General features: G+C 43.2%; 1 protein-coding gene across 1 annotated transcript in view; it reads right to left on the bottom strand.

The window, feature by feature from the left end:
• Nucleotides 1-1,919: 1,919 nt before the first annotated feature.
• LOC143988102 (cyclic GMP-AMP synthase-like) overlaps nucleotides 1,920-24,801 on the bottom strand; it is a 161,269-nt gene continuing 138,387 nt past the window's right edge. Inside the window, exon 6 of the mRNA XM_077487385.1 lies at nucleotides 1,920-10,556. Coding sequence (XP_077343511.1) covers nucleotides 10,217-10,556 — 340 coding nt within the window. The 3' untranslated portion in view covers nucleotides 1,920-10,216. The remainder of the gene's footprint in view (nucleotides 10,557-24,801) is intronic.

Genomic DNA, 24,801 nt, shown 5'->3' with positions numbered 1-24,801 from the left:
GAGTGGTACTCATTGATGCAGATGCAGAGAGTGTGCTGATGTCTGAAGTACAGTATGAATAAAGGGTGCCATGGTGATACCCTACTTGTTTTTTTTCACATAGATTAAAATCTTTCTTTTTTTTTTTTTTTTACATTTGCTACACAGTCATTTATGCAAACTTAAAACGCTTTTTCACACATAATGTCTGTTTTTGACAGACTCCGCTTGAAGCTCAGCAGGGATCACTCTGTTGATCCCCGCTGAGCCGGTGGATGAGAGGTCCATCTCTGCTCACTGTGGAGAGACGGACCTGTCAGATCTCCGCTATGGGGGATCAGTTGAAAACTGATCCGCCTGTCTGTTTTCATCCGATCCAATCCACCAGATGGATGGAAATGAGGGTTTCCATACATCTGAATTTAGCGGAGAGGATGTCAGCAGACATGTCACCACTGACATCCGTCGCTTCATAGAACTGTATGGAGCGTCCCTTCGGGTCAGCCTAAAAAACTGACAGACGGCCCCCATCACACTAGTGCGGCTTGTCCTGCAACTTGGGACTGCAAAGTCGCATGACAAGTTGCCCCCCCCCCCCCCCGATTTCCAGTGAGTACTGTGTGACTTCAAAGTAGTCTCTGCACTACTTTGGGAGAAATCTAAAAACAGAGAACAAGCAGCGCCAACCTGAGTGTAGTAGTTTAAACTATGCTTTTAATTATAGTATAAAATGCACTCACTCTGTGTAAGATGTAAGCAGGCATATCAAAAGAAATCCAAATGGACAGCGGGGCTTCACAGAAGACGATCCTCTCGGGCTGTATGGTCTTGTCTGGCAGCGCCGGTGGCTTTCAGTGTCACAGATAAGAGAGTATGCCTGACGAAGGAACACGCATGTTCCGAACACGTGCACGCCATTAGCATTATCCGATCATGACAGCACACCATTAGCATCATCCGATCGTGACCCAGGACTCTGCGGACTGACTATCTTTGCTATGTCCTGCCTACTCTGATCTGTGACACTGGAAGCCACCGGCGCCACCAGACAAGAGCATACAGCCCGAGAGGATCATCTTTTGTGAATCCCCACTGTTCATCCTGCTGTCCATTTGGATTTCTTTTATGATATGCCTGCTTACATCTTACACAGAGTGAGTGCATTTTATACTATAATTGAAAGCATGGTTTAAACTACTACACTCAGGTTGTCGCTGCTTGTTCTCTGTTTTTATATTTCTCCTACGGGTGGTTCTACTCTTTAGCGTGCTGCCTCCTGTCCATGTCAGTTACATCTCCCTGTGGTCATTCAACCAGGTTACAAACTTTATTCTTCCCAATATTTGAACTTACATCAGGAATCAGTTTTTTTTGATTGACCTTCCATTGACTTTCATATTATTGTTTCATTTGTGCCCTACTCCCGGACAATTTTAACCCCTTCCCCTCAATCCCATACAATACAGTCTTGCTTATGTTTGATATCTCTAGCGCAACAAAAAAACTTTTTTACTGCCTGCACTACTTTGGTCTGACTTTGATGCAACTTGAGGTCCATAGACCTCAAGATTGCACAGGCATTGCTTCAAGTTGCATCAACATAGCTGTGGTATGTACAAGCTGTATGTTCTTTCAAGAACAAGTGTTTACCAGTCATTAATCTTTTTATTGAAACAGGGTCTGGTGCCTCCCTTTTCACCATTTCAGGTCCGATTTCAGTCTGAATTTTTGGCTGAATTATTGGCTGAATTCGGACCAGAAGAAGCACAGGACTCCTGTGCAATTTGCTCCGCAGCCGTCCCAGAGCTGTGTGAACCAGCTCCATAGAGAGATGGCCACAGGCTCCTGACATGCAAATTGGATGCAGAGAAACTCACATCCAATTCGCAATAGTGTGAACCCAGTTTAAATCGCATCTTTCTGAAATGATGAAACAAAAATTGTAATTGTTGAATCGTTTATTGCATTTCATATAGTTTGATTTGTACATACATTATGAAAATCACAGTATATTGATAAGAAGATTGGTGTTTATGATGCATTGATTGATTCCGATATAAACAGTCCCATAGTGCCTCAAGCCTAGATAGCATCTACTTTTTTCAATAAAAATAACAAATTATTAAGATCACCCAGCCATGTAAATGGTAAACCTGATTCTATTTTTTTTTCTTTCATAAACAGATTGGACCCTAATGGAAGTAGGTTGATGAAATGACATAGAAGAACTCTAATGACCAAAATCTTGTAATTTTAAGTCCCTTTTTCAATTCAGAGATGACAATATAATATCCAAATTAGCTTCTGTCCCTAGATACAGACTGCACATTGGTCGATTTACCTAAAGAAATGTTTAGTTCTGTGTACTCAAAGTGCAGATCACAAAGTAAAAAAACATAGGTCTAGTTTATTCAACGGTAATAAAAAATGCCCTCACCCTTGAGCTGCTACATATAAAGGCCTTATAGTGGTTCTAAAGCCTAAATGTTATTTCCCTTAATGCATGCTATCCATTAAGGTAAAAAGCCTTCTGAGTAACAGAATCCCCCCTGCCCTCCTTTATCTTACCTGAGCCTATTGACGATGGTCGGGATCCACACAGATGTCTGGACCTGGAGCTGGCTCAGCCTCCTAGCGAACTGCTTGGAGAATAAACCAGCCCCTCTTGCCCTCTTCACAGCCCAGCGCCTCAGTGGGCACTGGAGGAGCAAAGCAGCAAGCCAGTGACTGACAGTGACCACTTTTTGCTCAGAGCGAAGGGGCAAACTAAGTGATCAGTGGCATTTGATCGCTCAGTTCTCACTGCAGAGTTGGCGGGGGATCGATGCTGCATCCACCTAGATGAGTCAATACTTCTCTTTTAATGTTCTGTGGCACCTAGAGTGCTGGACGCAGGAAAAAAAATAAGTGACTAGGATGAGATATGACAACACTCTAAATTATACAGCACTGAGATGCTTACTATTCCTTGGGTCACTATTTGGTCAAAGGGTGTAATATGTGCTTATAACAATCCAAATATCCACAGTATCTCACAAAAGTGAGTACACCCCTCCCATTTTTGTAAATATTTTATTCTCTTTTCATGTGACAACACTGAAGAAATTACACTTTGCTACAATGTAAAGTAATGAGTGTACAGCTTGTATAACAGTGTAAATAACAAACAGCCATTAATGTTTAAACCGCTGGCAACAAAAGTGAGTACACCTCTAACCGAAAATGTCTAAAACTGGGCCCAATTATCCATTTTCCCTCCCCCGGTGTCATGTGACTCAGTGTTACAAGGTCTCAGGTGTGAATGGGGAGCAGGTGTGTTTAAATTTGGGTTTTTCACTTTCATGCTCTCATACTGGTCATTGGAAGTTCAATATGGCGCCTCATGGCCAAGAACACTCTGAGGATTTAAAAAAAAAGAATTGTTACTCTATATAAAGATGGCGAACCTTGGCACCCCAAATGTTTTGGAACTACATTTCCCATTATGCTCCACTACATTGCAGAGTTCTAGAGCATCATGGGAAATGTAGTTCCAAAACATCTGGGGTGCCAAGGTTCGCCATCACTGGCCTAGGCTATAAGAAGATTGCCAAGACCCTGAAACTGAGCTGCAGCATGGTGGCCAAGACCATACAGCTGTTTTACAGGACAGGTTCCACTCATAACAGGCCTCACCATGGTCAACCAAAGAAGTTGAGTGCAAGTGCTCAGAATCATATCCAGAGGTTGTCTGTGGGAAATAGACATATGAGTGCTGCCAGCATTGCTGCAGAGGTTGAAGGAGTGGAGGTTCAGCCTGTCCATGCTCAGACCATACACAGCACATTGCATTAAATTGGTCTGCATGGCTGTTGCCCCCAGAAGGAAGCCTCTTCTAAAGATGATGCACAAGAAAGCCTGCAAAAAGTTTGCTGAAGACAAGCAGAGAAAGGACAGGGATTACTGGAACCATGTCCTGTGGTGTGGTCTGATGAGATAAAATGATTTGGGGGCGTAGCCGGAAGTGGTGGAGAGAAGACGCGTCTTAGCTGAGCTCCGCCGGACGAGATAAAATCCACTATTATCCATCGCTACCAGACTGGATTCTGGCCGGCGGACAACTCTGATTGCTCCCCGTAAGTCCCCGGAGTATAATTTTCCGAACATTAGAGCCCCGGACCATCTGTGGGCCCTGCGGCCTGTGCTACTCCTCAGGCGCTGGCCGCCATCTTGCGGCCTACGAGGACGCCGGAGCCCCCATGCTCGAGTGCCGTGATCCACGCGGTGAGTGGCAACGCAGACATCGCGATTCAGCGGAGCCACCCGGGGCCAGGGACAAAGATCCGGCAGCAGGGCCCAGCACCAACAGGCCGCACGCTGTGGAAGAAATACACTGGAGGCTAAGGTAGGCGGTGGCCATCTTGGTACACCCATTCCCCCACAATAGGCCCCTCACACTCCCAAAAACAGATCCTGTCCCCCCAGTACTTAATACCACTCAACTAGACTTCAAACGCCCTGGAGGGCCTGGGGATGGACATGTAAATAGAATGGGGGTGCATGCGCGGTCGCAAGGGATAGTGGCAGCATAATTTCCTAGCACCGTGCCGTCGGAACATTTCACTTGGTGGATAAGGCATATCCCGCTAAAAATCACTGTTACATCTACCCCGACCACTGCGGACGCTACTGGGTATCCGGCGGGTATGTATAATACTCACCGGAACCGTCCCCGCAACAGAAATCCTCTCCGGTCCGAGGGAAGGCGAAAGGGAAGGGCAAGATGGCGCCCGAACCGCTGGTACCTGATGATACCACACAGCACTCAGAGGATAGCCTGTCACAGTTCCCCTCTAACCTAACAAGTCCAGTGGACACTAACTCTGAAGCTTTGCTACAGAAATTCCGCACCATAGTAAGGGACGAGATCACTGCGGCATCTCGCAAGCTGTCTGCCGAGCTGGTGAAGGGTCTTAAAGAGCTAGGACACTGCACTAATCAGTTGGAAGAGCGGATGGACCTAACAACCACGGTACTGGAGGGACATGAGGAAGAGGTGGAGAAACTGAATTCTGAACTTACTAATCTCCAGGACAAACTTGAGGACTCAGAAAATAGGGCTCGCAGAGGAAATTTGCGTATATACGCGGCCTCCCGGAGACCATTACAGACCTCCAGGGAACAGCTACAGCGTTCTTCCAGGAGCTTGCACCTGATATACCTACGGGCGCCTACAATTCGACCGTATACATAGGTCCCTCGCCCCCAAGCCAACTGAGGGCCCCCCCCCAGGGATTTGATCATAAAATTTCACTTCTACAGGACCAAGGAACGGCTTCTCCAAGCGGCCAGAGAATTACCAGACATTACATTCCAGGGAAGCTCCCTCCAACTGTTCGCAGATCTTTCCCTGGTCACTATTGCTAAAAGGCGGAACATGAAGCCCTATCTACAAATCCTGCAAGCCAGAAACATCCGTTATAGGTGGGGGTTCCCCTTTAAACTCTTTTTATCACCTGGGACGTCAGTTTCACGCCTCATCCTTGCCGGATCTGAGGCGACAATTCCAGGAGCTGCAATTTGACCTCCCTCCTACTCAACCCGAAGCTTCCGTGGCCCGCCTGGGTCCCTCCCGGGCTCCAACGAGATCCTCACAATCCTCTCAGCATGGATCCCAAGCCCTCCGCTCTCTCAAGGCCCAAAGATTTCATGAGATTTCTACAGACGGACACCGTTAGAAAATTACTAAATTCCACCTTTTGTTTCTGTTTTGTTTTTCCCCTGCCCCCGTACAGCAGGCATATAGTTCTTGAGCCTGTTGCAATTTATGCCACCGGGAGGATGGAGCTAAACGCCTCTGAACCACATCTGTGACTGGGATAAGAAGTAAACTAGCTTTCATTTGAATTTCCGACAGACTATGCTGATCCAGAACCCCCGGACTATAAAGGTCCACCTTGCCGGCTGATAATGGTGGACTGGAGGGCCAGTTTGATCTTTCCTTGAACATTTGTTGCTGTCAGGTAATGACTGCCTTCTCCTCTCTCCCCCCCCCCCCCCAATTACACAAACTTTTTAGATTCCCCTCTTTTATTCATTTATTTTATTTTTTTCCAATATTGACTATCTTTTATATATTGAGCTCTAATTGTCATGTTAAATTTCAATTTCTCGCTTTTGATTTTTTATTCTTTTTTCCCCCGCCCCTTATTATCCTGATCTCCGCATACAGCGGTATTGGACGGACCACCCCTCCTCACCCCCCCCCCTCCTTTTTTTTTTTTGTCCCTTGGAGGCCAGTCCAGTCGTAAACCATGACACATGATGCCAGGCACTTGTAGTCCAGGGGGCCTTTTACCATGGCCATCTGTGGACTATGGTACGTTTTTGTTTTTTTTGTACATACAATACGGACTTGGCCCCTGATCATTTCCACCCTGATGGGGTGAGGCCTTGCGCCCGCCCCGCGGTTAACAGGTACACCCGTTTGTATGTTTAACTCAGATGACACTGGGTTCATGTTGTTTATTTCTGGGCTGAGGTTCCCCATATACACTAATTTGTTTCTAAAAAATTATTTTGTTCACTGTTCTTTTTGCGGTTTACACTTATATGCCATTGTTGACATGTTCTCCAATATTCAGAATTACTGTTTATGTTATGCCGAGTGGTTTCCGACTAACGTTCGAGTCAACACCCGCCCAAGTAGTGGGATGTTAAACCCACGACCCGTAGCAATCTTACTGTTGAAAAGTTATTTGTTCACAGCACTGCATGCTTCTACTACCTTTTCTGATATGACACTTTACTTTTCTTTTCCTTCCCCCTCTTCACTGCTTCTACCCCTTCCTTTCTTCTTGTTTACAGGAGACGCATTTTTCTGAGACCTCCTATCCTAGGTACTTTGATGCTCAGTTTCCTCAGGTATTTTTGGCAAATGCTTCCACTAAACAAAGGGGGGTTCTCGTGGCTTTTTTGCAAATCGGTTCAATTTAGTTGTGCTAAACAGATTGCAGACCCTGATGGCAGGTACTTACTGCTCCAAGGCACCATTTATGACACGGAGGTTACCATAATGACGTACTATGCCCCGAATGTGAACCCAGGGCCCTTCTTGACCCATGTCTGTACCCTGCTGACGTCTCACTGCAAGGGCACCCTCCTTCTTGCGGGCGACTCTAATCTCATATTAAACCCCAAACTGGATAAGCACCCGCCCGAGAGAAACGGCCAGTCGGCAGGGGGTAAAAAGTTTACATGCTCTTTGCAAACACACGACCTTGTTGACTTGTGGAGGGAGTGTCATCCTCAAAGCAGGGACTATACCCATTATTCTCACCCCCACTAGGTCCACTCAAGGATAGACCATATGTTTATGCTCAGACGCCACCTTCCGTTAGTGGTTTCGGCCTCAATCTTAGCTGTCCCGTGGTCGGATCACGATCCTGTGCTGGTCGTCTGCCACTCAATCCTTGATAGACCCAGCTTTTCTCCCTGGGTGATGAATGATTTGCTTATTTCCCATGTAGGAGTGACAGAGGAGATTATTAGGGTTTTGGAGGATTACTTTCGAGACAATCTGGGCTCGGTGAAGTCTCCGGTGGTCCTCTGGGAGGCCTATAAAGCGGTACTCCGTGGTCGGATAATTGGCCTGGCTTCGGCTCGTAAGAGAGCTAGGGAGACAAAACAGAAAGAGCTTGAGTCCCGATTGGTGTCACTATCTGAGACGTTTAAGCAATCTCCCACCCCGGGCAACCGTAAGTTGCTGGAACAAGCCAGATCGGAGCTCGACCTGTGCCTCTCTGAGGGGGCTGAGCGTGTTCTACGCTGGTCCCGTCAGAGATGGTATATGAGAGAAAATAAGCCGAATCGTATGTTGGCCAACAGACTCCGAACTTTTGCCCCTAAATTAAACCCAATCACCCTACGAGATCGAAACAATGTCCTATCAGGGAACCCGAAACATGTCCTGGAGGAATTTGGGTTTCGCCTTGCGAAGCTGTACACGGCGCCGGAGGGGAATGCAGCTCAGAATATGGCAGACTTCCTTGAGAGCCTTTCACTCCCATCCTTATCGGGGGCTCATGTAACCCTCATGGATAGGGATATTCAGCTCTCAGAAGTTTTACAAGCAATAAAAGAACTTAAGGTGGGAAAGCGCCCTGGACCTGACGGGTACACCGCGCTTTATTATAGGAAGTTGGCATCAGTCGTAGCTCCCCACCTGGTAGCAATGTACAATTCAGTTAAAAAAGGATATCCCCTCACCCCGGATCTTCTGACAGCAAACGTGGTGATGATTCCTAAGCCGGACCGTGACCACTCATCTTGACGCCCAATACAGGTTGACACCGTTCGAGAGTATCTGTAGATCCAGGCCCCACTCGCCTGGTCTGATATCTCTGATATACTCAGCTTTGATCTCTAAGAAGAGACCTCCATTGAGGTCTTATCATTTACAGTGGGAGAAGGAGTTGGGGAAGAAGCTTGACCCGGAGGACTGGCAGGCCATGTCCCTAGCCATATCCAACTGCTCGCGCAATGTAATTATTTTGGAAAAATGCCTATAAGGTCTTGTACCGGTGGTATTACACCTCGCTTTGCCCCCACCTGTTCCCCTCTCTGTTTCAGGGAATGCGCCCAGGAGGGCACCATGGCCCATATCTGGTGGATGTGCCCGCGGGTGTGCAGACTATGGGTCAGGGTTTACGTATTACTCCGTAGTCTACTTCGAGTAAATCTTAAAAGAGATCCGTTTGAGGCACTTCTTGGCAAACCAATCACTACACTACTACGCCCAGAACGACAGTTGGCGCAACACCTCTTTACTGCGACTAAGTTGACAATAGCAAGAGCATGGAGAACCCCAGCCCTGAGTTTTGAGGCAGTCAAGAACCGACTGAACGATGTTATGATCAATGAAAAATTGTCTTCTGTTCTTTCTGACACTCATGCCAAGTTCCTACGGGTCTGGCAACCCTGGATCGCATACCATCATTCTCCTAGATTTGATATTGCTTTATTGTCACTGTAAGGACCGGCTGGGCACAACCTGTGAACCCATTCCCTTCTCTCGTTCCCCCCCTCTCTTCCCCGACTCCTCTTCCTTTTTTTTTCTTTCTCTTTTTGACCCTCACTACTCCTCCCCTGCTTTTTATTCTACCAACTCTTCTAATCAACTCTTGACCCTTAAAACATCTCCTTCTTTCCTTCTTCTCTTATCGTTATACCAATTTACTGCAGATGATTAACATGGGCTTTCAGAATATTGTTTGACATGCTTCTGTTGCAGTCATGGGAAAACCCGGGCCTGCCCGGCCTAAGGAAATTACTACATTACTAGGAAACAGCCTGCTTGAATTTATATTATACCGTGAAACACCTGTACTGAATTCTGAATGTAAGCCTATTGTATTGGAAAGTAAAATTGTAAATTAATAATAAAAACTTTTGTTAAAGAGATAACATTATTTGGTTCAGATTGTGTCAAGCATGTGCGGCGGCAACCAGGTGAGGAGTACAAAGACAAGAGTGTCTTGCCTACAGTCAAGCATGGTAGTGGGAGTGTCATGGTCTGGGACTGCACGAGTGCTGCCGGCACTGGGGAGCTACAGTTCATTGAGGGAACCATGAATGCCAACATGTACTGTGACATACTGAAGCAGAGCATGATCCCTTTCCTTCGGAGACTGGGCCACAGGGCAGTATTCCAACATGATAATGACCCCAAATACCTCCAAGAAGACCACTGCCTTGCTAAAGAATCTGAGGGTAAAGGTGATGGACTGGCCAAGCATTTCTCCAGACATAAACCCTATTGAGCATCTGTGGGGTATTCTCGAATGGAAGGTGGTGGAGCGCAAGGTCTCTAACATCCACCAGCTCTGTGATGTCGTCATGAAGGAGTGAAAGAGGACTCCAGTGGCAACCTGTGAACTCCGTACCCAAGAGGGTTAAGGCAGTGCTGGAAAATAATGGTGGCCACACAAAATGTTAAAACTTTGGGCCTAATTTTGACATTTTCACTTAGGGGTGTACTGACTTGTGTTGCCAGTGGTTTAGACATTTTAAAAGTTTTGACTTATTTTGACAAAATTGACCTTGCAAAAACCCTCAGCTTTTCAGTTTGAGGTAGAAGTATTGTCCTTGATTGTTTCACGCAGTTGGGACACAATGGATTGGTAGTGGGACACGATGCTTTGGGAGTGTGACCCTCAACATCTAAAGCTTGGCCACTGTTTAGAGCCAAGGTCCAGTTCTATAAGTTAAACAATGGATAGCCGTGTTTTATCTCATCAACTATTAGATCATGAAGCAAATTGCATTTAACACTGTCCTGGTTGAAGAGATTATGCGATGGTATAAAAAAATTTGGTAGACACGCATCTGCAAGACAAGACAGAAAAAATTGTATATATCTATTAAAGCACATATCTAGGTCTTCTAGTTTCCATTCTTCATCTCTAGGATGTTCTGCACATAGGTGAAGCAAGGCAGTCTTTGCATAATATGAACAGAACTTATCCAGCTTTCTTCCCTGTCTTCCATCATTTTTAAGCAGTTCCAATAAATGCTTCAGCAGTTTAAGGCATTTTTTCCTGTCAGGGTATAATGAATAAAGCAATAAGGGAGAATGAGTTGATTGTTTTATAACTATAATAAAGAGCAAGTCAGCCGAAAAGTGATATTTGTGTTATAAAAGACCAGAATCTTTCTCTATATGTCTTGGATACTCCTCTCCTTGTGTCAAACCCTGTGTCCACTTATGCCCTGTACACATGATCGGACATTCTGACAACAAAATCCATGGATTTTTTCCAATGGATGCTGGCTCAAACTTGTCTTGCATACATACTGTCACAAAAAGTTGGTCGGAAATTGTGAACATCAAGAACGCGGTAACGTACAACATGCACGACGAGCCAAGAAAAATTAAGTTCAATAGCCAGTGCGGCTCTTCTGCTTGATTCCGAGCATGCTTGTTACTTTGTGCGACAGATTTTGTTGTTGGAAAATTTGAGAACCAGATCTAAAATTTTGTGCGATGGGAAAATGTCCGATGGAGCCTACACACGGTCGGAATTTCAGACAAAAAGCTCCCATGGAACATTTTCCATTGGAAAATGTGACCGTGTGTACGGGGCATTAGAAGTTTTATGCCCCATACACACTATCAGTTTTTATGCTAAGTTTTTCCTTCAGATTTACCAAAACCATGTAGTGCAAGGGCCTGTCTTATTGCATAAAAATTGAAACGCCTAAGGTTTGACCTCATATTATATGGTTTTGATAAATCTGAAGGAAAAACTCAGCAGAAAAACTGATGGTGTGTATAGGTCTTTAGGTGTTCTGTCCCCACTTTCTGTGTCACGGCACCTCCTGTTGCATTCTCCATTAAATAAACAATCAAATAGGGAGAATAGGACACCAATGTCATGAAATCAGCAGGTGTACAAACCCAGAAATGCACGCATTAACCGGGTCCCTGCGAGACTGCCGGATGGGTTAATTCTATAACATCTACCAAGAACTGAAATATGCTTCTTATTTATCCAGGTCATGGTATACTCTGTAGTGGTTAATTACATACACCTAGACTTGTTCTGCAATACTAAAGAAATTTCACCACTCATCCAAAGTAGCTTTCTCAGTTTTAAAGTAGAAATAAAGGCAACACAGAAAGTGCGGTTATAACTCCCATAAGGTTTATTTTTGCCATCTGTGTCCCATTGGGGATATTTCCCTTCACTTCCTATCTTATAGCCAAACAGTGAGAGAAAATCTCTCTGAAGTGAGGGAATCCCTTTTTGTCACCAAGGTTACCAGAACTAGTGTCCCTGTTGGAAGATATTCCTGTTCTGGAGATAACCTAAAATCTGGAATGGTCTTTTACGTCCACTTTTGATGATAACCATAAACAGGACAGAGGGAGAATCTCCCTAACAGGAGCACTAACGGCACTAAAAACCCTGACAAATGTTTTAGTCCCGCTCCACTCTATCAATAAAAAAAATTGTCTTTAGTTAAACTTCAAAGCTGAACTCCAGAAATTCAGCCACTTTGTAAAAATGTGCTGGTATACTATGACTTAATTTCAACAAGGTGCATGCCACCTAGGGAGCTCAGAGAATGCAGCTATTACAATACTCCTGGAGCTTTGACAGGAGAGACACTGAGTTTTCACCAGAGGATCCAGAGTCACTGTAACAGAAGCATAGTGATAGCAATGTTCCTCGCGCTCAGAAAAAATTGAAACTGTAAATTAAAGAAATGCCTCCATAAGGTGGCATGCATCTCATTTGACTTATCCCCTACTAATCCAGCACATTTTACAAAGTAGCTGAATTCCTTGAGTTTATAATTGTCAGAAACATACCCCAAAATGTATAACCACATGGGTAATCCAACCACCATGGAATCTGTCAAGGCAAATGTTGACTGTTGAAAAACATGGGAGGTGTGAAATTTAGTGAAATGACCCAGTTCTATTTCCATAATTCATTCACACTGGTGTTAGAAAGTCGGACAGGTGTTATTCATTTCAATTACATGGCCTGTGTGAAAAGTTGCCAAATCATCAGGGAAGAGATGTTAAAATAGAATTATATGTGGGTGACAGATTGTTTTGAAGGACAACTTCTTTGATTAGGGATGGTTGTTCCACTTACAATGCTATTTGGCCATTTTTGTAAGGACTTTCAGGTTTGCATACAGGCAAGTATTATATAGACTGATTAATAGATTTTTATCCAGGCTAAGTACATATGAGGGCCAATTTTAAAAAGCATTAAATCCAACATTCATTGTAGATTAATATTCCTAGTGCATGTGTTGTTAAAGTGGTTATTCACCCTAGAAACATGTTTACTTTGGGAAGCTGGCTGTAACAGCTTGTAGCTTCACAGTGGGCTTCCCACTGTATGCATGCATGAGCTGCATTCCACATTGTGAATAGTCCCTCAGCCTTATGAGACCTGTGATGTGAAAGGGGGGGTAACTTCTGCTCAGATCACAGCAGTGATCCGACCAGAAGTGGGAGCAGGTACCTGTCAACACCAGGTACCCGCTCTTCCACCCCCCCCCCAAAAAAAAAGGAGTGCCAAAACTTAGAGAGGGGGCAGGGGGGAAGGAGGCAGACAAGTTGAACTTCCCTATTTGGGTGAAGTTCTGCTTTAAATAAGTGACTTATACACCACCAGTAAATGACTGGTATCTATAGCACTTACCCAAAACGATATTTGTACCCCGAAAAAAAAAAAAAGAATCTGGTATAGTACGCTTATATAATGGTGTTTTTGCTGAGAAAATTAGAACCTCCCTTTTGTAATGCGATTCTGTGGTCGAACTTGGTACCATGAAGTCAGGATAGGTTCTAATTGTTTGAGTTACATGGCCAAAAGGTGTAATTATTTTCAAACGGCAAGGGTAAAAAGGTTAAAATGACATTTAATAACCACTCGCCGACCAATCGCCACCTTTTTTTTTTTTTTTTTTACTGCGGCAGGACGTCCATGCTGCGCCAAAACATGTACATGATCTGGCATTTTCTATGCTGTCATTTGCTATACGGAAGCCGGTTAGCAGGTCCAAGCCAATGATTTATGGCTGGGACCTGCTAATCGGCTTAGCTAATGACAGTGTAGAGCCTTGTGTTTTACTAACACAGGGTTCTGTACACGAAGCAGAGATGCAAGTGAGCCTTGTACAAAAATGGTAATTCTGACTTACCTGTAAATTCTTTGTCTTGAAGTACACTACAGGACAAAGGGCTTGTATTCATAGACCATGGTTATATGCATACTACCTTCAGGTGAATGGATGCTGGCAAAAAAAACTTGCTAGGGTCACCCTTAATGCCCCACTTAGTGAAATGCCAGTATTTTGTGCAAGTAATAAGGAGTGACCATAGAAAACAGAGGTGAGGGGCCTGTATTCTGTACTGTACTCAAAGACAAGGACTATTCGGGTACTGTAAGTCAAAATGCCCAATATCTTAAATTGTACAGTACAGGATACATTGCTTGCATTCATAGACCAGCCATCAAAAGTGTGGGGTTGCCTCGGGGTATGGGTGGGAGCAAGCACCACTGACAGGCGGGGTTGAAAGGGAGCTGTTCTCCCAGCAATCGCCCAGAGAGAGAAGAGGGGCATGTTTAGGGGTGGAGCAACTGGTGGCGAGTAACCCTTAAGGCCTGGTTAGTAGCTCAGGACTTGATATTTTTAGCCCTGTAATAGACTAGTGGACATCCCAAAGCAATAAACTAAGGATGGACAACAACATTATAAACAGAACTGCCAACAGCCCCACATAAATTAGTTAAGGAAACCAAAAACCTAGGTGACCGCTTGAAGCAACTTGCGGCAAATAGTTAGTTTGATGGCTCTACATTCCGGAATAATGATGGGAAGTCTTGGCACCTCTGAGGACCTCAGTTAGTAAGTTGTAGAATCCCTCTCCCTCCCCTTCCCTAGCCTGTGAAGCTGGAATCCATTGTCACTACCATCAAGGTCATGTGAAGAAATGGCTTTCCAGTTTTCAGGGCATAGGTAGAGATCACCATGCCAGGGAGTTTTCTCTGGCTGGATAGATGCATAGGGTGATCCAGAGAGTGAGTCGGTTTGTTCCATCACACGAGGATAATGAGCTAGAGTTAAACTCGGCAACGGGAACAGCCTCAAAAGGATAGAACCCTCATACAGAAGCAAATTGAGGGGTGCCTTATGGATCTGAGGGTGCACATGTGGGTCCTTTAAAGAAGCTTTTTTTTTCTGGAGGAAGGAAAATGATAGCTTTGGACTGTGTCAAAGATTTGACCCAAGTACCCCAGATCATGTGAGGGCTGGAGGGTGGACTTTGGAAATATGATTAAAGAATATTTGAAGGAAAGACAGAAACAGGTCTAAGAGAACAAACTTTAAGGATATGGCAACAATGGTAGTAGTTTAGAACCTTTGCAATATTATCTAAATATATATAGAGCAATTTTTCCTTTCCCCCACCTTTTTTTGGGGGGATTGTGTATGGTTTATGTGCACCGAGTTTGTTTCTTTTGTGTGAGTCTTGGTAAAATAAATTTAGGAGGTAGATAGTATTTTGGATTGTTATATTAATTGGATGAAAATGTGTTGAAAATAGATACATGCATAGATTTATAATGTGATAGAGAAACTCTAGTTTCGATAAAAGAGAAATAAAAGTTTAAGGATACAGAAAGAGAGAATGAGTTTACTTATATAATGGAAATTTCTGTATCTATAGGATATCCAAAAAGTATTTTTATTAAATGTCGTCTAAAATGAAATAATTATAAAATAAAGATTATATTAAAAAAAAAAAAAAAAAAAGATTTGATGGAATCCTTTCGAAGTTAGCAGATAATGTGGCTGAGGTGTCCTTCAGCAGAAGATTGTCCAAGTATCCTGTGACATTAATGCCCTTGGTCCACAGCAGAGCAAGAAGTGGGGGCAAACAACTTGTGATTACCTGAGATGCAGAGGTGAGCCTAAATGTTTGTGTTACAGATTGGAAGTGTTGGTCTCCTATAGCAAAAAGTGGAAAGCCTTGATCTGTGGGAAAGATTGGGATGTATAGATATTGTAAGCATTTTTTTTTTTTTTTTGTCTATTGATATCAGAAATCCCCCTTGTCTGAGAAAAGCAATGACAGATCTTGCTGATTCCATATGGAATTTTAATACAAACATGTGTAGAGATTGTAGTTCCAATATGGAGCAGATACCTCCATTGTTTTTTTTTGGGAACTGTGATTAGGTTTGCAAAAAAAAGAAAAAAAAAAGAAAAACCATTCCCCTGAGAAACTGGTACAACCACTCCTTGACTGAAGTTGGCACAAGGTGTCCAGAAAATCTGCAGATTGTAGGTCAGGAAGTGAGGAAAGGGCAGTGATAGAAAATCTCTTTTGTACTCCCTAAAAAAAGGCAGATTGGGCCCAAAGGACTGAGACAAATGCTAATAAATGTCCCCCCCCACTCTGAGAAGTGTTGGAGCATCTTCATTTTGAGGAGGGCCTCTGGGCAGGCTTAGTACTAAGCTTTTGTTTTGAAGTTGATGCCTGAGCAGAGCGAAAAGACCCCTTTTTCCGAGTATAGAGCTAGTAGACTTGGGCTTTTTCTTGTAAATTGTGTACACCTTTCCCTCAATGACTTCTGTTTCAATGGGTTTTATTTCAAGTTTTCACATTTTCCATAGTAAAACAGAGGAACAAAATATGTAAACAGTTTTGTAGTGGTATTTGCAACATCACACTTAAGACAAATATAAACTTTCTATGATATGGCAGTGACATATTACCATCTGAGATGTAATTAATATTGTTGTTGTTACATTAGTGTTATTCTAGTGGGGTCTGTGTCTAAGCTAAATTAACATTTTTAGATTTAGGCAAGATGACCAACATTATTTTGTCAGCCCAATTAGGGGTGCCAAAGAGGATAGTTGTACCCAAGGAAAGGTAGTTTAATAAGAAAGGAAGAAATAAAGAGTTAGAAATGTATAAAGTGACCCCCACACCCCGACTTCTGCCCCCCACCGGCCCCCCTACACCAATCTAGTCCTAGAGTCTCCCGTTAAGTACTGGATCCAGGGACTCCATATCTTTTCAATCTGTTGCATTTTATCATTTAAAGTTGCTGTCATTCGTTTGTTAAGCATGATCCAGGAGAGTTGTGTTTGAGCTGGTCAAATGGCACCACCAACGATTTCCATGAATTTATTATTGTAATTTTAGCTGCTGTAAATATAAACATTATAAGACGCCTTTGGAATTTTGAGGCCGATTCTACCTCGGCACCCAGCAATGCCTGTCTTGGGGATTTAATCAGGTTTACCTGTGTGAGGGCATACACAAAATTGTACACCCTGATCCAATAGCACCTCACCTTGGGACACTGGCACCATATGTGGTGCATCGTCCCTAGTTGTCCACAGCCACAAAAACATTGAGGTGATGCCTCGGGTATGAAGGTCGCCAGTTTTGCCGGGACCATATACCATCTCATTAAGACTTTGAAATTTGTTTCTATTAATGAAGTATTTATGATGGATTTCGTGGTCCCCTGGGCTATTTTGTGCCACTCGTCAAGCTCAATACTTTCCTGGAGGTCAGCCTCCCATCTCTTCATATATTCTAACTTTTCAGTAAAATTGTTAGGACTGTGTATATTTCAGAGATATGCCCTCTGATCTTATCGTACTGTGTACACAATTGTTCCATTGGGGTCATCGTAGCTATGTCTAAATTTCTTGATATAGTACATAGGAAATGCGCTATCTGTGTGTATCTAAAGAATACTGAGATCGGTAGCTGATGTTTATCCTCTAGTGCTTTTCTAGTCAAGATGCGCCTATGATCACATATATCTGCTATTCTCAGTAGCCCCTTGTTCGTCCACCATTCAAACATTCTAGGGGTGAGGCCCGGGGTGAAGTTTGCATTTCCCTATATTGGTGATAATGGAGTATGTAAGGATTGGAACTTGTGAGATTTAAGTAGTCTGTCCCAAATGCTCAAAGAGATAGAGAGTGCCAGATGTAGAATCGGGGGTCTTTGCTTAGGGGATAACCAAAGAATGGAGGAAATTGGGTGTGTCTTACAGCCTTCGGCCTCTATCTGCATCCAAATTGGATGAGGTTGTGAGCTGTGGGATCTAGTAATGTGAACCAGCTGTGCAGCATAGTCATACTTTAACAGATCTGGGAAGCCTAGTCCACCTTTTCTCTTGGGAGTGTATAACGTACGTATGTTCACGGTAGGTGTTGGAATCAAACAGGAATTAATATTATACATCTACACAGCTGTTTGTACAGCCGAACTCAGCCATATTGATGCCATGCAGTCTCACATGTTTAAAAGCAAGGAATGTGACACCAAGACACAATCTGGATAGCAGAATGAGTTATATTCAGCCCACCTGGAATGTACTGAACTTCAAAGACAATATGGTGCCGGCTTGTCTGCAAGAACAAAAGACAGCTGGTGAGCGGGAGGGGCGTCCGAGATCGAGCCACAAGATGGGAATCCAGTCAGAGCAGTTGCAATTCATGGGCAGACACTGCCCCCCAGAGGCCAAGTATGGCAGGACTGTCCGAGGTAATTAGCCTGGGGGAGGAAACGCCCCAGAGACGCTGATTGGTCTACGGGAAAAGTAGGATGGGCTATGGGGTGTGGTATGGCTGAGGTATGTTTAACAAAAAGGGTTGCGACCATGAGTTCGGTCTCTCTCTATTCCATCATGAGGCTTAGCTGCGAAGGTCTGATAAGTATGGCTTATATTGTACTTTGATTGTATGCTATGTATTATTGTAACTTCTATTGATACCTTATGCACGCTTTATTATTTCCTTGGGAAATAAATGAGATTTGATTGATCTTAGACCGTGTATTGATTTCATAGCCAAGAGTGGTAGTATTGTGATATTAACAATAACATGTACTTGGCGTAATAGATTGATAGCTAAACTATAGGGACTAGACAAAGGAATACATAACTGATAATAATAATAATAGATTGAATTGATCAGTTACTTCATTTGGCACCCCAGAAGGCGTGTAAAACGTATTTTTACACAGAATCCACGAAAATCTAATGTATTTTTGTTTCTGAGTCCCTGTAAGGCACGAGGACCCTCAAAGACACCCAGAACTGAAAGTCATCTCTAGTGTGGACAAGATTGGCGCTGGCTCGCGAATTCTGAAACCACGCTTGGATGAGCAGGAAGATTCTGTGAGATAGTTCACTGGTAAAACGCACGCGTAAAACCTGGTGAGAACTGTGACTGATATATATATATATATGTACGTATTGTTGTGTTTGCTGCAAACTTGTAACCAGAGGGCAAATTGGCGCACTGGCGAGATAAGGGACTGATCATCCCTGGTTATGTGATATAACCGCAGATTGACAGGATAAACCATACAATTTTGAGGGAAAAGTGGAAATATCCACGTGATTGTGAAAAAGCTTTCTGTCCCAATAGAAATTCCCTATGACCTGCTATCCGATAGGAGGGCATTGAATAAGAGTGTGTTCTCCTAAAGAAATTCGTGGGTAAACGGATTTGTATTTTTTTTTTTTGTTTTCTGTTTTTGGGGGAAATATAGGTTTTATTTCTACCCAGGTGAGAGTGAAATAGCTCTGGTAAAAATAACCTGCAGCCTAAGGCATTAAGAGTGTGCCTTGTGTCTTGAATGCTGTAGAACCACAAGTCACTGGAAATTTAAACGGTTCGTATCTATTTTTTTTTTTTTTTTTTTTGTTTGTTTGTTGGTAGGAATCTGTCTTTGTGGGGGTTATCTAGTTGTTTGTCTGGTTTCTATTGTCTAAGCAACTGGTGGAGTAACCGTAGTGTGGATAGGCTAATTAGCATATCAATGGAAGCCATTGAAGGTTTCATTAGCAAGCATGGTGGGATTAGATTTCAACTTACTCACGAAAGTAACTTAACATATCAATTCAATGAACTTTTGAGACAATGTAATACACATAACAGTCTCATAAGTAATAAATCAAAAAAAGGCAGGAAACAGAGAATGGCCAATGCCTTATGCATGTTAATGAGAATGAAAGAAATTGCGGAACAAAAAGAATTAGAATGGTTTGCTGATAGAGAAAAAGTGATGGAACAGGTAAGTGATATAGCAATGAGGATTGAAAAGGCTGATGCAGATGCTCGTAGTCGGATTAAACAATTAGTGACTGAGAAATGTGTATTGCAACAGAGATTAGATGAATTAGAACAAACGTGTAAATTAAGAGAAAGTTGCATTGCCTCTTTGAATCAAAGGGAGGCTGGGAATTTGCAGGTTATCACAATGCTTAAGGCACAAGCAGCCATAATGGAATTATCCTCCAAGTGTGCAATAGTGGAGGTACCCTCCGCAGATGCTCAGTGTACAGAAAAGCTAGAAGTGAAACATGAAGAAAACCCGTATGCTATTATCACTGCAAATGATAGTACTGTGATGGGAATCGATGTGGAAGAAGCAAATAAAGGTGGGATAACTGCACTTGAAATTGACTCAGGAGTTGAAACTTCTGATGACTCCTCAGACAACGAAAGTGTAAAGTCTGTGCAGTCCAATCGCAGTAATAGTATCCAGCAATGTGGGTTTCCAGCGCCATATGCTAAAAAAATGGCCTATGCAGGGAAACCAGAACTAAAATGTTTTTTGTGTAAAAGGGGGGGTCACATTTCAAAATATTGTCGGGTGGCGAATAATGATATCGAAAGGAAATTATACCCGAAAACGACCCCAAGGCTTCATGTGTGTTATTCAGCCAGGTGGGGTAGCCATCCACAGCATGGAACCCATGGTAATCAAACCCATTTCCAGTGTAAAACGCAAATGCGGGGTCTACAAACTAAAAAGCAATATGTAGGACAGTTGCTTAGAGTCAAAATGGAGGTAGACGCATGGTTACTCAAATATAGCACTGGGGGAAACAATGTTAGCAGAACTTAGTGAGCTGCAGGTATGGTAAGAATATTCTGGTCAATGTTTCCCGGCTATGAAAAAGGGTTGATGTAAGTTTCAGGTTCAGAATATGATAGAGGACCTTGATATAGATATTCATTTTTTGGTTTGTACTTTTAGGGATAAACCTCTGAATTGGTATTATGTTTTTTTTGTGGGGTTAAAAGATGTTTCAGTTATGAGTATTGTTTTTTCTTGTGTTTCTTTAATCTTCTCTTATTGTCAGGCTGTGTAAACTTTTCCTGAGTAAGATCCAATACTGCTGATTAACATAAGAATTGTGTTTTCCAGAGACCAGGGAAGAAGTTAAACTGGTTCGCATACGGACATTTGCATTTGTTTGCAGGTCTCTCAAAGTGAGAACAGTGGGTAAAATATAGCAGAACATGGGTTAGGTTATTGTAAATGCGTAATCGATTATCACATGGTACCATGAGCTCATTAGTTAGTAATTGTTTGCAAACAATGAAAAATAAATAGTACTAAAAAGGATATAAATGAAGCTACAGTGTTATGCTTTGTTTTTTTTTTTTTTTTGTTTTTCGTTTTCCCCATTAACTAATTGTATTTCAGATTGGAATGAGCACGCTCCTCAGGAGAAAAGTCCATGGATGTTGTTAACTAAAAGTTGAGTGTTTGTCATTGCTTTATGGTGGTTGTCTTGTCATGTTGTTTGTGTGATCATGGCCAGATTTTAAATTTTATTTTTTATTTTATTTTTCCTTCTAAGTTTTTTTTTTTTTTGATATTGGTTTAGTCCTCTATTTTAGTTATATTTTTATTCAGGTGGAAAAGTAGTAGGTCTAATCCACCTGAAAGGGGGGGAATTGACAATGCCCTCAGTTAGAACCAGTCACCTGAAAGGGGGTAGTGCATACATCGTAAAGATACAGATAGATGCATTGTTTTTGTATCTTGTAAAATGTGAAGTTTTTGAGAAGCAACACTGACGTTCAGTTTTAAACATTTTTGATCATACCATGGGGATCCATTTTACAGTGGGTTCAGCCTAAAGAGGTCATGGTTGTTTGGATAGTTTGGTCAGAGTTGCAGAAGCCAGGAATACTGAGGTCCTGGGCTCCAAAGGAGGGAACTATAGGTAAACATGGTAAGCGAGCAGATATTGTGGATAAGAATTTGATACTGCTCTTGTTTTTCACTTCCAGAATCCTAGTGGAGCGAGAATTGGAGAGGCTTCTGGAACATGGATGACAGATGATCATCTGGTTGGCAGTTTGTCTGTGCCACACCATACCACAAATTTGTTCTGATAAACATCAGGAGAGGAAAAAAGGAAAAACTTGAAAGATTCAGATTATACTTGTTTTTTTTTCTTATGGACAATTTGGTGCTAATGCTGAATCTGAAAGACTGTGCCTAGCAAGAGAACTTGTGAAATATTTTTGCTGAAGTCTCTCCTGATGAATGCAAACATGTTATTTATACATGTGCAATGGGTTGGAGGTTGGGGAAGAATTATGACACATCCAATCCGTCAAAACATGAAAATGTAAAATATGTGTTTTTTTTGTTGGAAGGAGGAATTGAAAGAAGAAAGGTTTTAACATATGACATGTATTGATGTAACGGAGTTAATAGGGTGCAGGTACCTAGGGGGCAGGCCGGCACTTGTGCATAATAAGGTAGCTGTTGGCCAGACTAAAGGGTGCCAGGTGACACATCAATGGGGTGAAAACTTCCTCGTAGGGGTGGTGTCTCAATCCTAGCGGTCCTAGAGAGAAGCTTTCGGTTACTGGACATGCGGGACACCAGAACTAGACATGGGGAAGATACGCCTGGTTGATGTCTCACCTGAGAAGTTGAAACCCTGCACAGATAATGCCAATAAGTACACACAGGAGCATGCTCCGTTAAAATAAAGGGAACAAACGCTGGCTACCAGGGTACCATAGGACTTCACCACATGGTGCTGCAACATCTCACGGTGGTTGACAAAAACCTATCACCCTATATGTGCTTGAGTATACACTGAATCAAGTGCGGTCATTGTACCAGTGACTTACTCCCAGAGATGCGATCAAGTCCATGCAGGATGCTTATTTCTGAGGAGTAACCCGAAAGAGGAGGGATGTATTCAGCACTATATTGGGGGGGAACAATAGCTGGGATGGGTGTTGTTAATGGAGGGGACATCGGCCTCCTGAAGAACAAACTCACAGCCATAGCTTCAGAGAAGGAGCGTGACTTTGTTACCCCAGGAGATTGGTGGCATCCTTGATAACATTCAATGAAGTCACAGAAACACTCAGGTTAGAATGGCTTCGGATTTTGTCAACCATGTTGAGAGGTTGGTAGAGAGGACAGAAACCTGTCATTGGCTCTGGCGCGCACTCTGTTGCAGGTGGAAATATCAGCCAACATCAAGCTGATTGTACCGTCTCTGTATGAAGGGGCAGTGGCCTGATGAGTTAGCATCACCGCTCAGTAAGATTTTGCCAAAACACGTTGCTTACACTAATCCAAAGTAGTGGTCGAATGCCTGTATGGGCTGTACTAAGTTGGATTGTGAAAGGTGTAATGCTGTATGTTCTCATATACAGAAGTGCAGACTCGGTCTGTATATTTGGGTGGCATCAATGAGCTTACTGACTGGGGATTCTATCTTGTTGCATTTGAGACTATATCACACATGTGATCAGAGAAGATGAATGCTGGAGGCTGGTGGATATTTCCCTTTGTCGGAAGCATGACCATGATGTCCTTTGTATGCCAGATCAATACGTGGGGATGAACGAGTAATGTTGGGAAGTTATTTCTCTCTGTGTTCTGGATGGAGAGATCATTGCTGGGAAGGAGGCACCCAGGTATTATTTAGGACATAGGCGAGTTTGTTTCTTTGTCCTAAAGAATACCGGTGTAGTGTTAGTCATGGAACTAGAGGGTTCCTTGAACCTAACCGTAGGTAGAGGTGCATGGTATACAATGGGCATGATCTCTGAAATCCAGGCACAGGGGTGGAATTGTGTGGGTTTGGTAATTGTTGTAAACATATATGTGTAGTTAAGCGATATTTATCTATGCAAGTTGAGGGACGATTTGACGGTGAGCTCTCTGTATACAAATTGGAGACGTTGCTGCCAAGTCAGAGCCCTGCAACGCCGCTGCGAGCAAGCCTGCCTAATCCCGACCCGTAGTTACAGTAAAAGGTTATAGGAGGTTGGGAGCGGGGTGCGTAATACATATATATGTATATATTATGGTAATAAGTTGACTTATGTTTGTGGTATAGTGTGACCTATGGGTATTGTAGGCTAGTAATATGGGCAAGAAAGGCCCTCCTCAAGACTCTGGGTCTGAAAGCTGGGTGATATGTTGCTCTGAATGGGTGCTGGTGAATGAATGGGCACCCCTTGCCTGTACTGCCGTCCTGAAGATACCCAAGATGCAGAATGGTGACATGGAAGCTGTCGCTGAAGAATGGTGGAGATGTGTCACTCAGTGGCAAAGCGGCACGTGTTGGGAAACATCACATGGTAAAACAATTATGGACTGCTTCATAGGACCTGTTTCTGCACACGTTGAAAACCCAGCGTGGTAAGACAATTGTGCACTGTTCCATGAGAGATGTCTCTGGAGCGCTCGTTGAAAACAACCACGCGTTACACAAGCTAAGGACTGTGCCACAGGTACTGGTTCAGAAGCACATGTTGGGGAACTACACATGTTAAGACAGTTATGGACTGTTCAATAGGAGCCGTGTCTAAAGAAGGGTGGTGTGCGCCTTTTAGGCGCAAAGCGGCATATGTTGGAATCAAACAGGAATTAATATTATACATCTACACAGCTGTTTGTACAGCCGAACTCAGCCATATTGATGCCATGCAGTCTCACATGTTTAAAAGCAAGGAATGTGACACCAAGACACAATCTGGATAGCAGAATGAGTTCTATTCAGCCCACCTGGAATGTACTGAACTTCAAAGACAATATGGTGCCGGCTTGTCTGCAAGAACAAAAGACAGCTGGTGAGCGGGAGGGGCGTCCGAGATCGAGCCACAAGATGGGAATCCAGTCAGAGCAGTTGCAATTCATGGGCAGACACTGCCCCCCAGAGGCCAAGTATGGCAGGACTGTCCGAGGTAATTAGCCTGGGGGAGGAAACGCCCCAGAGACGCTGATTGGTCTACGGGAAAAGTAGGATGGGCTATGGGGTGTGGTATGGCTGAGGTATGTTTAACAAAAAGGGTTGCGACCATGAGTTCGGTCTCTCTCTATTCCATCATGAGGCTTAGCTGCGAAGGTCTGATAAGTATGGCTTATATTGTACTTTGATTGTATGCTATGTATTATTGTAACTTCTATTGATACCTTATGCACGCTTTATTATT

The sequence above is a fragment of the Lithobates pipiens genome, unplaced genomic scaffold (assembly GCF_037356315.1).
Source record: "Lithobates pipiens isolate NorthernLeopardFrog02 unplaced genomic scaffold, aLitPip1_a1.2 Scaffold_18, whole genome shotgun sequence".
Classification (NCBI taxonomy): domain Eukaryota; kingdom Metazoa; phylum Chordata; class Amphibia; order Anura; family Ranidae; genus Lithobates; species Lithobates pipiens.
This window is presented reverse-complemented; position numbering and strand designations above follow the sequence as displayed.